The 14,537-nt window shown below is 40.4% G+C and overlaps 1 protein-coding gene across 4 annotated transcripts in view; it reads left to right on the top strand.

Annotated features, from left to right (window-relative positions):
* Positions 1-14,537, top strand: part of TCP11L1 (t-complex 11 like 1) — a 30,403-nt gene that overhangs the window by 8,611 nt on the left and 7,255 nt on the right. For 3 of the 4 annotated variants that reach the window (XM_081064952.1, XM_081064953.1, XM_081064954.1), the window contains exons 3-8: positions 2,723-2,855; positions 4,377-4,497; positions 5,257-5,477; positions 7,402-7,538; positions 9,884-10,080; positions 13,194-13,375. In XM_081064952.1, the coding sequence (XP_080921078.1) occupies positions 2,723-2,855; positions 4,377-4,497; positions 5,257-5,477; positions 7,402-7,538; positions 9,884-10,080; positions 13,194-13,375 (991 nt within the window). The remainder of the gene's footprint in view (positions 1-2,722; positions 2,856-4,376; positions 4,498-5,256; positions 5,478-7,401; positions 7,539-9,883; positions 10,081-13,193; positions 13,376-14,537) is intronic. The other variant, XM_081064955.1, reaches the window with a different exon arrangement.

Raw genomic sequence — 14,537 nt, 5'->3', positions numbered from 1 at the left:
TGTTTTTGCAAGTATCAGTAGTTTGTTCCTTTTTTACTGCTGTGCAGTAAAAAATCCATTGTATTGTTACGCTACAATTTGTTTATCCATTCTGCAGTTGATAGACATTTGAATAGTTCTAGGTTTTGACTGTTATGAATAAAGCTGCTATTAACATTTGAGTGCAAGTCTTCTCATGACCATATGTTTTCAGTTTTCTTGGGTAAAGACCTAGGAGTGGGGCTGCTGGATCCTATGGTAAGTGTATGGTTTACTTTCTAAGAAACCGAGAGACTGTTTTCCAAAGTGACTACACCATTTTGCGTTCCCACTGCTTATGTATGAAAATTCCAGATGTTTCACATCTATGCCAATACTTAGTATGATCAGTCTTTTTAATTTTAACCGTCCTAATAGGTGAGTAATGGTATCTCAGTGTGGTTTTAATTTGTATTTCCCTGATTTTAAAAGAAAAAAACTACAGTTTTCTACCGGTGTGGGGGAAAACCCAGTCCTTCCTCCTGTTTTATTCCTGTGTGTCTCCTTTACTAGTCTCACAGAATCCTTAACTTCTAGTCACCAAATGTATCCCCCTCCCGCTCACCAAGTAATTCTCTGTGACAGCAGCTGGGTGTCATACAATTCAACTAAATTCTGACACTGTTTACCTGGAGATCTCACAGGTTAGGGGCTCAGTCCTACAAGACCTACCCCACCCCCTTCAGATGCCAGTTGCAAGCCCAAGTTATCACCTGTGCTTCTGACCAACCAAGTACAGATTGGTCTTCCAACGACTCCTTCCTTGGATTCAATTACTTTGCTTGAGCATCTCACAGAACTCAGGGAAGCACTTACTTATGTGTACCAGTTTATTAAAGGATATGGTGAAAGATACAGATAAACAGCGAGATGAAGAAATATAGATCTGGGAGGATCCCAGGCTCAAGAGTTTCTGTCCCCATGGAGTTGGGGTGTGTTACCCTCCAGCATGGATGTGTTGGCCAATCTGGAAGCTCCCCAAACCCCATGCTATTGGCATCTATGGAGGTTATGATCAGTTATGAACTCCATTTCTAGCCCCTCTCCCTCTCTGAGGGATGGGCTGGAAAGTCCAAGCTCCTAATCATGGCGTGGTCTTTCTGGTGACCAGCCCCCATCCAGGAGCCATGCAGGAGCCCACCCAGAGTCACCTCAATAGCACAAAAGATGTTCCTAGGACTCTTTGTCACGTAGGAATTTACACGAGTTTTAGGAGCTCTGTGCCAGGGATTGGGTGAAAGCCCAAATATTAGGATAAGAGATGCTCCTAGTTATTATCTTTTAGGAAATTACAACGGTTTTAGGAGTTGTGCCAGGAACCGGGGGCAGAGACCAACATATATATATTTTCTGTTATTTCACACTGATGATTAATGATGTTGAGCATCTTTTCAGGAGCCTACTGGCCATTTGTATATCTACTTTGGAAAAATGTCTGTTCACATCTTTTGCCCATTTCTTATTGTCTTCTATTATTGAGTTGTAAGAGTTCTTTATATATTGGCTATAAATCCTTTAGCAGATACATGTTTTGTAAATATTTTCTCCTATCTGTGGCATGCCTTTTCATTTTCTTAATAGAGTCACAGAACAAAAGTTTTGAATTTTGATAAAGTCCAATTTATCCATTTTTTCCTCTTATATTTTGAGCTTTTTGTATCCTATCCAAGAAATTTTGCTTATGTTTTCTCCTAGAAGTTTTATAGTTTTAGCTCTTATATTTAGGCCTGTGGTCCATTTTGAGTTAGTTTTTATTTACCATGTGAGGTAAGTTTTTATTTATCATGTGAGGTAAGGGTCAAGAGTTATTCTTTTACACACAGATATCTACTTGTTCCAGCACCATTTGATAAAAGAACGAATCTTGCCTCATTAACCACATGTGTGTATCTATTTCTGGATCCTCTGCTCTCAATTGACATATATATTTATATATATATTTTTGTCAATTGACATATATACATATTTTTGTCAAATTATATATATATATATATATAGAGAGAGAGAGAGAGAGAGAGAGAGACAGAGACAGAGACAGAGACAGAGACAGAGACAGAGAGAGATGACTCAAGGTTTTGATTCAGTGAGCCTGCATTCTATAAAATTCTTGTGTCACAAACCCTCTCATTTCATTAGTCAGCTTCAGACTTCTTGTATTCTGTCTTTGAATCCTGTACAGGGTAGTGAGTTTTAGTTGTTTAAACAGCACCTGCCACCTAAAGTACTCAATGGTCTTTTAATTTGGGGAGATTCATTCATGACACAGTGTTAATGGTGGAGCAAAATGTAAACTATGCATGACAGAAAAATGGAAATCTTCAATTTGGTGTCTCCCTGTTGCAATTAGAATAGACAGGAGGCAGAGGGATCCCTTGATGTATTGAGAAATTGATAGTTTGTAACTTAAATTTTTTTTCTAAGTCTTAGTAGTCATTTTCCATTGACCAGTCTAAGTAAAAAAAAAACAAAAAAACAAAAAAACAAAAAAACAGGTTTTGAATATTGTAAATGATTTAGGATTCTAGGTTAAAAGAAAACATGAATATGAAATAGGTAAATTTATTGTTTGAAATTGCCAGAATGTGTTCATAAATAGATACATAACCCAAATTATTGGCTAGTACCAGAACCACTGCTTTCTCCTTACTTTCATAGAAATTCTAATCTAGAGAAGCAAATCTTTTACGCTGGGTTTTTGTTACAGCTAGTCCTCCTCGTTTTGTGACTGTGGAAGAACTTCTAGAGACAGCAAAAGGAGTCACTAACATGGTTTTAGCCCATGAAATTATAGTAAATGGAGACTTCAGGATTAAACCTATTGAATTACCAGAAGACAGGTAAAGTGGTTACTGAGTTATTTTGTTTAGTAGTATGCTGTCATTTCCCAGTTCTGGAAATGTTTTCTTTACTTGATGTCACTATATTCAAATACCCCTCTCCTTTTGTATGTTGTTGTTAAAAAATATCCCTATACCAAGAATTACTAGAGTTTGAAAGTGGATCAAAGGACCACTGATCCTTCAAAATGTAAACGAAAGGTCTGGAAATCTCCTGTGGAAATCTTTCATGTTAGCTTCTCCCTAATCTACAGGACTTAGCTGCCTCATATTGTTTCATTCATTTTTTGTTTAACTATCACATTGTACTGTAGTGGTTGGTTTACTTGTATTCTTCACCAAGTTGTAAACTCTACATACTGCTGGTGCCAAAAACATGTATACACATGACTTTTTTCATCTTTTGTTATCAGTATATATTGAGTATTACAATTTTATTTTATTTTATTTTTTTAATTAAAGTTTATTGGGGTGACAATTGTTAGTAAAATTACATAGATTTTAGGTGTACTATTCTGTAATACATCATCTATATATATCACATTGTTCACCACTCAGAGTCAATTCTCTTTCCATCACCATATATTTGGTCCCCTTTACCCTCATCTACTACCCCCGCCCCCTGAGTATTACAATTTTAATACAGTTTTCTCTTTCTTAAACTGTGTATACATTTTTTTGGCACCCTCTGTATACAAGGACTATGCATTATTCTCTGTATCCCTACCATCTGGCATATACCATATTGAATCTAAAACTCTACTGATTGTAAGGTGCACCTTTTAAAATGTACTTTCATAAGAAAGAAAAATCATTGCTCATTATAATTGTAAAAGTGCTGTGGAAAACACTGGTATTCTGTTAACAGAGGAGGAGTAATGGATGCTGGGTTGGCAAGCTCTAGTGGGTGCCACAGTAGGCTTCTAAATATGACTGTACAGACATTCCTTACGTTCTCTGCAAAGATAGTACTTTTTCATGTTAATAATGAAGAATTATTTGTTTTGCTTATGATATAATGACTAGTTTTAATGCGATATTACACGTAACTTTTACAGTTTGGTACTTAACTAAGGAATTGTCTCATATATCACATGGGAATAGGATATTTTTTAGAAAATAAAGTCCTTCAGCCTATATACATGCTGAATTATTATGTTAAGCTGCTTAAACATAAATATCTTAGGAAACTTGATGGTATCAGGAACTAAAAATTAATAGCTCTGAACTTTCCAATATTCTTTTTACCGTAATGGCACTATTATATGCTGTTAATTGGACTCATGTTATCTGTCAAATTAGTTGAAAATTATTCTATCCAATGAGGTTCTTATTGAAACAAATCACGAACTAAAAACAAGGTATATGATTGGTTTAAGTATGTCTGCTAAGTCTTTCTTTTACCCAAATTATTTTTAAAATTTCTTACCATAAACCCATAGAATTTGTGCTTTGGAAAGTGATTTGATGCTCAACAATTTTCTTTTCTTCTTTTTCTTCCTTTTTCTCATTTGCCTCCAGTTTGGAGAAGAGAGTAAAGGAGATTGTACATAAAGCTTTTTGGGATTGCTTGAGTGTCCAGCTGAGTGATGACCCCCCATCATATGACCATGCCATTAAACTTGTCGGAGAGATCAAAGAGGTGAGTTGAAGAGCGACTTGCGATGCTGTTCTGGTGTGTTCGGCGTGGTCACCCTCTCTGTGTTACTGTGCTGGAAGGCTTTAAAGAAATCAAAGCATGAGGACTTGAAAGTACTTGCTAAGGTGTAGATTGAGACTATTTTAGGCTTAATGCCTTTTGAAGAACTTTAAACAAGCTATGATAACCTGAAGGCATTTCTTTTGTAGATGAAGAAGTTCATATTTTTTAAAAACAGAATTATTTAAACAAAAGTGGTTTTATAAAATATAGGTGATTTATAAAATTTTTAAAAGATAATGGACATGTTCAATTTACAATGGCCAAAAAGTGATTCAGGCTATGGGATAGAGAAGGCATTAAGTGGAAGGCAGGGCTGTTTTTGCAGCACTCTCTTATCTTTCTTACCTTTAGCAGTACTATGGAAGAAGAGATGTATCTATGGAAATTGGCATCGGTGGTTGGTTCACAGGCTTGTGTTCATTCATGCGTTTTTCTTTTCTCACTTTTAACAGTTTATTCATGTTGTATCCAGTCATGATTACTACCTAGGGCTTCAGTCAGTGGAAACTTAAATAGCTAGTCTAAATGAGTTGTAAACATGTGTTTCTGCAGATTTGTTGAATAAGAGGTTAAAATAAGCATAACATTGTAGTAACAGTTGGTAAACCCTTATTTGGGTAAATGTAAATTCCTTTACATTAATCGAAAATGATGTCTGACTAAGAAACTTTGATTAAACTTGGCTGTCCTCTCTTGTAGACTCTCTTATCTTTCTTGCTGCCTGGTCACACTAGACTGAGAAACCAGATTACAGAAGTCTTGGATCTGGATCTGATAAAGCAGCAGGCAGAGAATGGGGCCCTAGACATTTCCAAACTGGCAGAATTCATCATTGGCATGATGGGGACACTGTGTGCACCTGTTCGAGATGAGGAAGTGCAGAAACTAAAGAACATTAAGGAAATAGTGCCCCTTTTCAGGTATGAGAATTGTGTTGAATCACCTACAGTGCACTGAAAATATAGAGCCTATTTTTCAAATTTAGACTTCCTCAAGTGTAGATACTCACGCATTTAAAAAAATTTTTTTAAAGCAAGCATTTTATAAAATGTAGAAAAGTTAGCAAGATGGAAACACATTCACCCATAATTTTAAATTCACCATATGCTGAGCTGTATGCTGTGGCTGATGCTGTAACTCTTGCTGAAGGGAATGCTTGGTGCTGACGTGTTGGCAAGCTGTGTGAGTAGGTGACGCCAAACCTGTGGTAGTCTTGTCAGTCTTGTGAGTCTGAATGTTCGGCTGAACCTTCTGGTGGGCATTGCAGGCCTGACTTTTCCTGTTAACATTATACCCTAATCATTTCACTTAATTTTTATTTGAAAGTGTCATTGAGATAATTGTGTATTCACATGGAGTTGTAATAATATAGTATACTTTATCCAGTTCCCCCCAATAGTACATTTTGCAAAACTGTAGTATATCACAACTAGAATATTAACACTGGTGGGGCCGGCCCGGTGGCTCAGGCGGTTGGAGCTCTGTGCTCCTAACATCGAAGGCTGCCGGTTTGATTCCCACATGGGCCAGCGGGCTCTCAACCACAAGGTTGCCAGTTCGACTCCTCAAGTCTCGCAAGGGATAGTGTGCTCCGTCCCCTGAAACTAAGATTGAACACGGCACCTTGAGCTGAGCTGCCACTGAGCTCCCAGATGGCTCAGTTGGTTGAGGTGCAGGCTCTCAACCACAAGGTTGCCAGTTGGACTCCTGCCAGGATGGTGGGCTGTGCCCCCTGCAACTAACAACGGCAACTGGATCTGGAGCTGAGCTGCGCCCTCCACAACTACGACTGAAAGGACAACAGACAACTTGACTTGGAAAAAGTCCTGGAAGTACACACTGTTCCCAAATAAAATCCTGTTCCTCTTTCCCAATAAAAATCTTAAAAAAAAAAAAAACTACAAAGAAAAAAAGAATATTAACATTGGTAAGATCCACTGATCTCACTTAGCTTTCCTGTTTTACTTGTATACATTTTTGTGTGTGTGTGTATTCATTTTTATGTGATTTTATCACCTGTGTAAGTTTGTGTATCTGCCACTACATTCAAGATACTGCACAGTTCCAACAGCACAAAGATCTCTTGCATTGCCCTTTTATAACCAACTTAAACTATTTTTAAAAACTCCCCATAAGCATTTTCTATGGCTGCAAATTATTCCTTTGCATATAATTAACTATTTCTCTGTTAAGATGGACAATTATCTATAATTATTTACTGTTTAACTCTGCAGTGAACATCTTTGTGCACAGAACTTTTTTTCTGTATTTTAGGTTATTTCCTAAATATAGGTTCTTAAAATGCACTGTCAAGTCTGCCCATTGGGTACATTCAGAGTGTGAAATGGCAGTTATGCCACCAGACTTAGAACATAAAACGCTCCCTGAAACTAAGAGAGACTAAGGTAAGAGGAGAGGAGAAAGGAGAGTTAATTTTCTTTCTTTCCTAGGAAAGTGAATTCATCCATGTGAAAGCAGAGAACAGGTGGTGAGCTCTCTGCCCTTCGCCTCAGGTCTTGGGCTCCTTCCTCTCTCTGTGGCTGTCATGAGAGCTGACCCAGAGCCAAGGAACAGCAGTGAGGGGAGCTATGTTTGCTTGAGGGCAAGGGGTAGAGGGATGGGGACAGAAAGCAGCTTACAAATGTTCAGTCTTTTGAAACCATAATTGAAGTTTTTATGTTTCTAAATTTGTTTTTCTTAATCTACTTTCTCATGATTTTTCTAACTTTTCTTGCTACCCTTTCTAACACGAGAAGACGATCTTAAATCTGCTCATCTCTTTTTGTTAAAACTATTTATTTTCCAAGTGCCCAGTTCTAATTCCTTGTATCTCTTTTCTTTTAGGGCAATTTTTTCTGTGTTGGACCTAATGAAAGTCGATATGGCGAACTTTTCTGTCAGCAGCATTAGGCCACATCTCATGCAGCAGTCAGTCGAATATGAAAGGAAGAAGTTTCAAGAGCTTTTGGAGAAGCAGCCAAGTATGTTTAATGTTTATAGTGCTCTTTTGTTGTCTGTGTTTTTTCATTTTAGTTGCTATAGCTTGTTGCATAATTATATTGTTTTCAAAACAAAACTAAAGGGCTGGCCTGATGGCTCAGGCAGTTAAAGCTCCTTGCTCCTAACTCCAAAGGCTTCCGGTTCGATTCCCACATGGGCCAGTGGGCTCTCAACCCCAAGGTTGCTGGTTCAACTCCTTGACTCCCACAAAGGATGGTGGGCTCTGCCCCCTGCAACTAAGATTGAACACAGCACCTTGAGCTGAGCTGCCGCTGAGCTCCCGGATGGCTCAGTTGGTTGGAGCGAGTCCTCTCAACCATAAGGTTGCCTGTTCGACTCCCGCAAGGGATGGTGAGCTGCGCCTCCTGCAACTAGCAACGGGATCTGGAGCTGAGCTGCGCCCTCCACAACTAAGACTGAAAGGACAACTGGAAGCTAAAATGGCACCCTCCACAACTAAGATTGAAAGGACAACAACTTGACTTGGAAAAACAAGTCCTGGAAGTACAAACTATTCCCCAATAAAGTCCTATTAAAAAAAACAAAAAATAAAATTTAATATGAGAACAGTCTGAATTGAAAACAGAAAAGCACAAGACATTAGGACTTGAAAAGAAAATTTAACTGACAAACAATTGAAGTATACGTAAGATATAAGAATAGAAATTTGGAAGACAAAGAACTCCTAAATGAAATAAGTTTTTAATAAAGGCACCGGTTTGAGATAAATTGTATGCTTGGCCTTGATTTTAAAAGCATGACGGACTTTTTGTGACCATTGAATTTACTTTTCTCCCCACTGTGAGGTACATCAAGAAATTTTACTTTGCTTCTGTTTTATATTTAGAAACCTTCTGTTTGCAGACCCAGAAAAAGTCTTATATTTTATAAACCTCTCAGATGACTATAGGAAAAAACATGACTGTGGAATCCAAAATTATGTTGCATTTCTAGGGTGCTGTTTTGGTCTCTGTATTGGCAGCTGATGTTTTGGGTAAATTGCTGTCTTCAGATCCAATTTATTACGAGTTCTGTTTAGCCTCAAACTTTGCTGGTCATAAGATGAAAATGATTGTCTCTGGATAGATTGTGTTGCCTGACCAGAAGAGTTGATTCAGCCCTGAGCAGTTGTTCATCCAGCCCCAAAGATGGGGGCCAGGAGGAGAAGAAAAGAGCAGAGGTAGAAGTAGCAGCCCTAGAAGAACAAGATTGGCTAGTGTTTATTACATCAAGAGTGTTATGCGCACTACCATACATATATACCTTCACACAGTAAGCCTATGAGGTAGGCCTATTCTTAAACTCCATTTTACAGATGTGCACATAGCTTTTGAGAGATTTTTGACCATAACTGATTGACTACACAGCTCACTGCCTCAACCCGTATTGTACTGCCCCTCAGGAGACATCCAGGGTTGCCATTTGCTAGGCTGAAGAGCCTTAGGATGAGAGCCAGATGCAGCAGGGCCCAGTGAAGGACGACACACAGTCCTTGAGCTGGTCAGAGTTCAGTGCTTATTACTCACAGTTGGTGGGCTACCGAGAAGGCTGTCAGCAGAAAGCCGAAGGGAGAGTGAAGCTCAGAACCAAGAGCTTGGTGTGATTCCTGTGTTGACAGAACCAGAGGTGTGTCCTCATGCAACAGTGAGGCGTGAACTCCAGCCCTGGCCTTGGCCGCCCACGGGTGTTAAGGTGGATTCTACTGGCAGAGCTGCGACAGAGACCAGGACCTATCAGAGGAACTTTTTGCTCAGATAATGTGGACAGAAACTTTGTCTTCTTTCTCCTGCATCCCTCAAAGTCCCTAGTGCATTACTCAGCTTAGAAAAGTAGGGAGAGCATAGTGGTGGATGAAAGACAACTGAGGTTCCCCTGGTAATGCTCCAGACACCGTATAATACACATCAAACGTGACAGAGCTCACCTTCTGCAAGGCTGGAAGTAAACCATGTTGATAGGAGACTAAGATCCAGACAAGGCCAAGCCGGGATGGGAGAGAAGAGAGCGAAGGTTTGTTGAACATCTGTAGGTGGCAAAGCCTGGCTAGGTGCTTTGTCGTCACTGTCTTGGTTAATCCTCACAACACACTATGATGGGAAGTTGTACAGTTCTTATCTTAGGAATCTGATATTCAGACAGACTTGGACTTGCCGGAGATGACTCAGCCAGTAATTGGCAGTACTGTGATTTGAACCAAGTTCTATTTGATTCCAAAGTCCATACTCTGTACTGTACCATACCACACCTCCAGGATGATTTTCCCCAAAGTAATTCCGAGAAGCACCCCTGAGTGTCACAGTAAAGTTCAAAGCCTTGTTTTCCACAGATTCCCTGGACTTTGTCACCCAGTGGTTGGAAGAAGCTGCAGATGACCTTATGAATCAGAAGTATAAAAACGCCCTTCCAGCGGGGGGAGGGGCCTCTGGCTCTGATGAGGGTCCTGTGCCAAATCCCGTTGCTGTCCAGAATCATGCATACCTGAGGCTCCTGAAATGGGACCACCTCCAGAGACCTTTCCCTGAGGTAGGTGCTCCAGAGCAGTCTCACTGCATATGCTCACTTCTTTTTGTGCTGCTGACTTTTAAAAAATAATAGTTTTGTTAAGATATGATTCATATACCACAAAATTTCTCCTTTTAAATTGTGTAATTCAGTGGTTTTTAGTATATTCACTAGCGTTATGGGACCATTACCACTATTTAATTTCAGAACATTTTCATCACCCCAAAAAGAAACCCTGTACCCAGTAGCTGTCACTCTCCTGTCCCCTCCCCTCATCCCCTGGCAACCACTGATCTACTTTGTGTCTCTATGGATTTGCCTATTCTGGACATTTTGTATAAGTGGAATCAGGCCTTTGGTGTCTGGCTTCTTTCACTAAGCTTTATGTTTATCCATGATGTAGAATGTATGAGTACATCATTCCTTTTTTTTTTTGTAGTTTTTTTATTGTGGTAAAATATGCACAATATAAAATTTACCATTTTTAAGTGCACAGTTCAGTGGCACTAAGTACATTTACACCGTTGTGCAACCATCACCGCCATCCATCTCCAGATCTTTTCCATCTTCGCATTGAAACTCTGTATCCTTTATTGATTGATTGATTGATTTGTTTAATTTTTATTTATTTGAAGTGTGTTTTTCCAGGACCCATCAGCTCCAAGTCAAGTAGTTGTTTGAAACTCTGTATCCTTTAAATACTAACTCCTCCTTCTTCCCTCTCCCCATTCCCTGCTTTCTGTCTCTATGAATTTGTCTACTGTGGGTACCTTGTATGAGTGGACTCATAGAGTATTTGTCCTTCTGTGTCTGGCTTATTTCACTGAGCATAATGTCTTCAAGGTTTCATCTATGCTGTAGTGTGTGTCAGCATTTCTTTTCTTTTCAAGGCTGAATAACATTCCATTGTATAGCTATACCACATTTTGTTTATTCACGTATCAATTAATGGACATTTGGGTGTTTCCCCGTTTTGGCTATTGTGAATTGTGCTGCTCTGAACATTTGTTCACACGTTTTGGTGTGAACATACATTTTCAGTTCTCTTGGGGTACGTACCTAGAATTAGAATTGCTGGATCCTGTGGTGACTTTTAAGTTTAAAATTCTGAGGAACTGCCAAAGCGGTTTCCAAAATAGTTGCCTTCTTTTGTAATCCCACCGGCAATGTGTGGGGCTTCCATTTGGCAATGTGTGGGGCTTCCACTTGTGGTGCTGCACTGCTGTCCTGCTGTCGCTCATCTGGATTGAAGCTGTAGCAGTGATGTTGCTTTTCAGTTTCATCTAAAGAAACTTCTTCCTCTTCTATGCAGAGCAGTATTTTTTTCTTTTTATGTTTTGCACAATAGGTACTTCTAGCTGCAGTAGTCCTTTAAAAGAGATAACTAACAAGGGATTCCCCCATTTTGTCTGCAAAGAGCTGGTTTGGTGTAGACTCCCCCTTCTTTTCTGAGGGCACTCAGGCTGCTGATCTCTAGCCTCACTCACATGCTGCTACTTCTCTAAATTAAATAGCTTTCTCGTGCAAGTTCCTTGTTTTTATTTTCAAGACATTGCAAGCCAAAGGTTTCATCTCTTGCTTCTGAGTTCCCTGTTTTATGCCAGAGGAGGCTCTAAAGAGGGTGCTGAACTTTGGAGGGACATGGGGAGGTTCCTTTCAGAATAGTGGCATGCTCGCTCCTGGAGGGCAGTTCTCCTTTAAAAAATAGCTGTGGGGAGGCTGGTGTTGTCACTGGGGACAGACATCTACTCTGGCTATTGATCCTTGGAAGTCTTTTGGATCCTAAACTCATGTACTGCATACTGTTGGGAGGCATCAAAGCTAGGACCCTGCCATCTAGCCATGTGACATCAAAAAAACAGGCTGATGAGACGTCTGTTGAAGCATCTGTGTTTAACAATAGAGGAGTTTCCATCTTCAAAGATAGTTTTTACTTCCTGAGAAGAATTCTGGGCTAAGACCACAAATTGTTACTGTCTTAGTTTGGTGTGTGTGAGTGTGTGTTGGGGGGGTGGGTTGGAGGGTGGGTAGGAGTGGTGTTACTGGTCCAAAGTCCAGGTGCCTGATGCTTTCTTTGAAAGGCCAAAACTCAAAACATCCGAGTTTGGAGTAAGGAAAGGTTTATCGGTGAAGGAGCCGAGGGAGAAGATGGGAGATCTAGTGGTTCCTCAAATCCATCTTACAGAGTTCAGGCTTCTGTTATGTCAGGGGAAGGGGAAACTGGAGGAACTGCTCTTGTAAAACTCACACCACAAGCAGAATTCCTCTAATGATTGGCATGTCTGTGTGCACGACAAAGCAGGAGCTGTTCGCCTGGAGGCCGTGGACACAAGGCAGGCTGGAAGGAGATGAGTCAGAGAGGCCGAGCATTTCCCTTTGTTACAGCAGTTGGTGTTGGTAGTCCACAGGATTTGGGAATTTCAGTTGTAAAGCCGAGACAGTCCTGGACGAGCTGGGATGAATAGGTCACCCTTGCTCTGTACTACATGACTCTTTCCTGTCCAATGATATAACTTCCATTTACTGAGTGTTGGCTCTGCCATCTGCTTTATATGCATGGTCTATTTTCATCTTTAAAACAGCCCTGTGAGGTACTGAGTTTTTTTCCGAGGACTGAGTTGAAAAAACTTGTGTGAGGTTATGTTGCTATTATATGTCAGAGTCTGGATTCACAGCCAGTCTATGTCATGCTCTTAGTGAGTGCGCTCCACTGCGGCCTTTTTAAGGAAAAAGGAGCTCTGAGATGAAAGGGGAATTCACACATGACTCCCGATGGCTCTGAAATAACTACCATATTTCCCTGAAAATAAGACATAGCTGGACCATCAGCTCTGTTGCATCTTTTGGAGCAAAAATTAATATAAGACCCGGTCTTATTTTAATATGACTGGATATAATATATGATATGATATGAAATGATATGACATATGATATAATAAATACCGAGTCTCATATTAATTTTTGCTCCAAAAGACGCATTACAGCTGATGGTCCGGGTAGGTCTTATTTTCGGGTAAACATGGTAGAAAATCCTGAGGGAAACTTCGGAGGTGTATGTGGGGGCTGAGGCCCCACTGCCCTCTGCTGGCCAGCCCGAATTTACAGCTCAGGGATGGTTTCTGTTTTCATTACAGACTGTTTTGATGGACCAGTCTCGCTTCCAAGATCTCCAGCTCCAGCTGGAGCAACTGACCATCCTGGGGGCCGTATTGCTGGTCACATTCAGCATGGCAGCCTCAGGGATTTCCAGCCAAGCCAACTTTGCTGAGAAACTCAAGATGATTGTGAAGATTCTGCTAACAGATATGCATCTGCCGTAAGTGGCTCAGAGCTGTGGAGTGGACCTTTAATGAATGGATGGGAGACAGCGGGTGGCAGAGAGCATACTAGAATGGGGGTCTCCCAGTATAAGGCAGAATCTGGGGCCACTCTCAGAACTGAGAGGAAACCTTGCCCTCCAACTTTCTTTGCCCCGGCAGACTTGATTCAGAGCCATCTGGTCAAAGTTAGAATGAACTCTAGAGTTCACAAGGCTCTAGCGTAGTGCCTTTCAAATGTTTGTGACCAGGACCCATAGTGAGAAATTCATTTTCTATTGTGATGCAGGACACACTTAGACACATATGTAACTGAGATAAAAATTTCACAAAACGAAACTTACCCTAACTATGCTTAATACATCCTGATATTTCTGTTGTATTTCATTTAAAAAAATGCTGGTTGCTATCCATTAAATTGCTTTTATAACCATCTAACAGTTTGGATAGCACAGTCCTAGGGAAAGGTCAGATAAGAAATAACCAGTACTCCTTAGAGTTACAAGCATGTGATTCAAGTTTTCTGCCCTTTGCTCATTCTTCATAGACGTTTTGTGCTTGGTATAAGTGGATTATTTTATCCAGCAGCACTCGTCCATACTTTTGAGGGCAGCTGCTATAACTGCGCCAGCAGTGAAGTCAGATTAGGTGATTTATGTGGTTTGCAGCATATAGAGTATTTTTGAATGGTTTTGAGTAAACACTATCTGACAAGGTCCAATTCGGAGGATTCTTCAAGGGGAATGTCCCCAGACTTTCTCATCATTACAAAATGGAGGAATTTTATTGCTGAATTTGCACAAAGCATGTGGGTGTTGAATGCGGTGAACTAGCAGTTCAACAATCTTGACTTAGGCCAAGAAGTTGTTTGCTGAGCTGAGACGTTGTCTGAGGTGTAACTCTGGGCTCTTAAATAGGTCCCCCTCTAGTAGAACTGCTCTGTCAAAGGTGCTGATTTGAGGGGCCCTGTCCTGTGCTTCCCTAGGAGTCCAGCCAGCTGCCATTTTCACCCTGGCAGCCAGAGGCTGGCAGACTTGGTACCAGCAGTGAATCTCAGGGTTTGCGCACTTGCTCCCACTAATTCTAATGTCCAAAGAATCAAGACCCAGAACAAAGGCAATTGCCTTCCCATAGAATACCCACCAGCAGGAAGGCTCCCAA

This window comes from Rhinolophus hipposideros (assembly GCF_964194185.1).
Source record: "Rhinolophus hipposideros genome assembly, chromosome: 10".
Taxonomy (NCBI): Eukaryota; Metazoa; Chordata; class Mammalia; order Chiroptera; family Rhinolophidae; genus Rhinolophus; species Rhinolophus hipposideros.
This window is presented reverse-complemented; position numbering and strand designations above follow the sequence as displayed.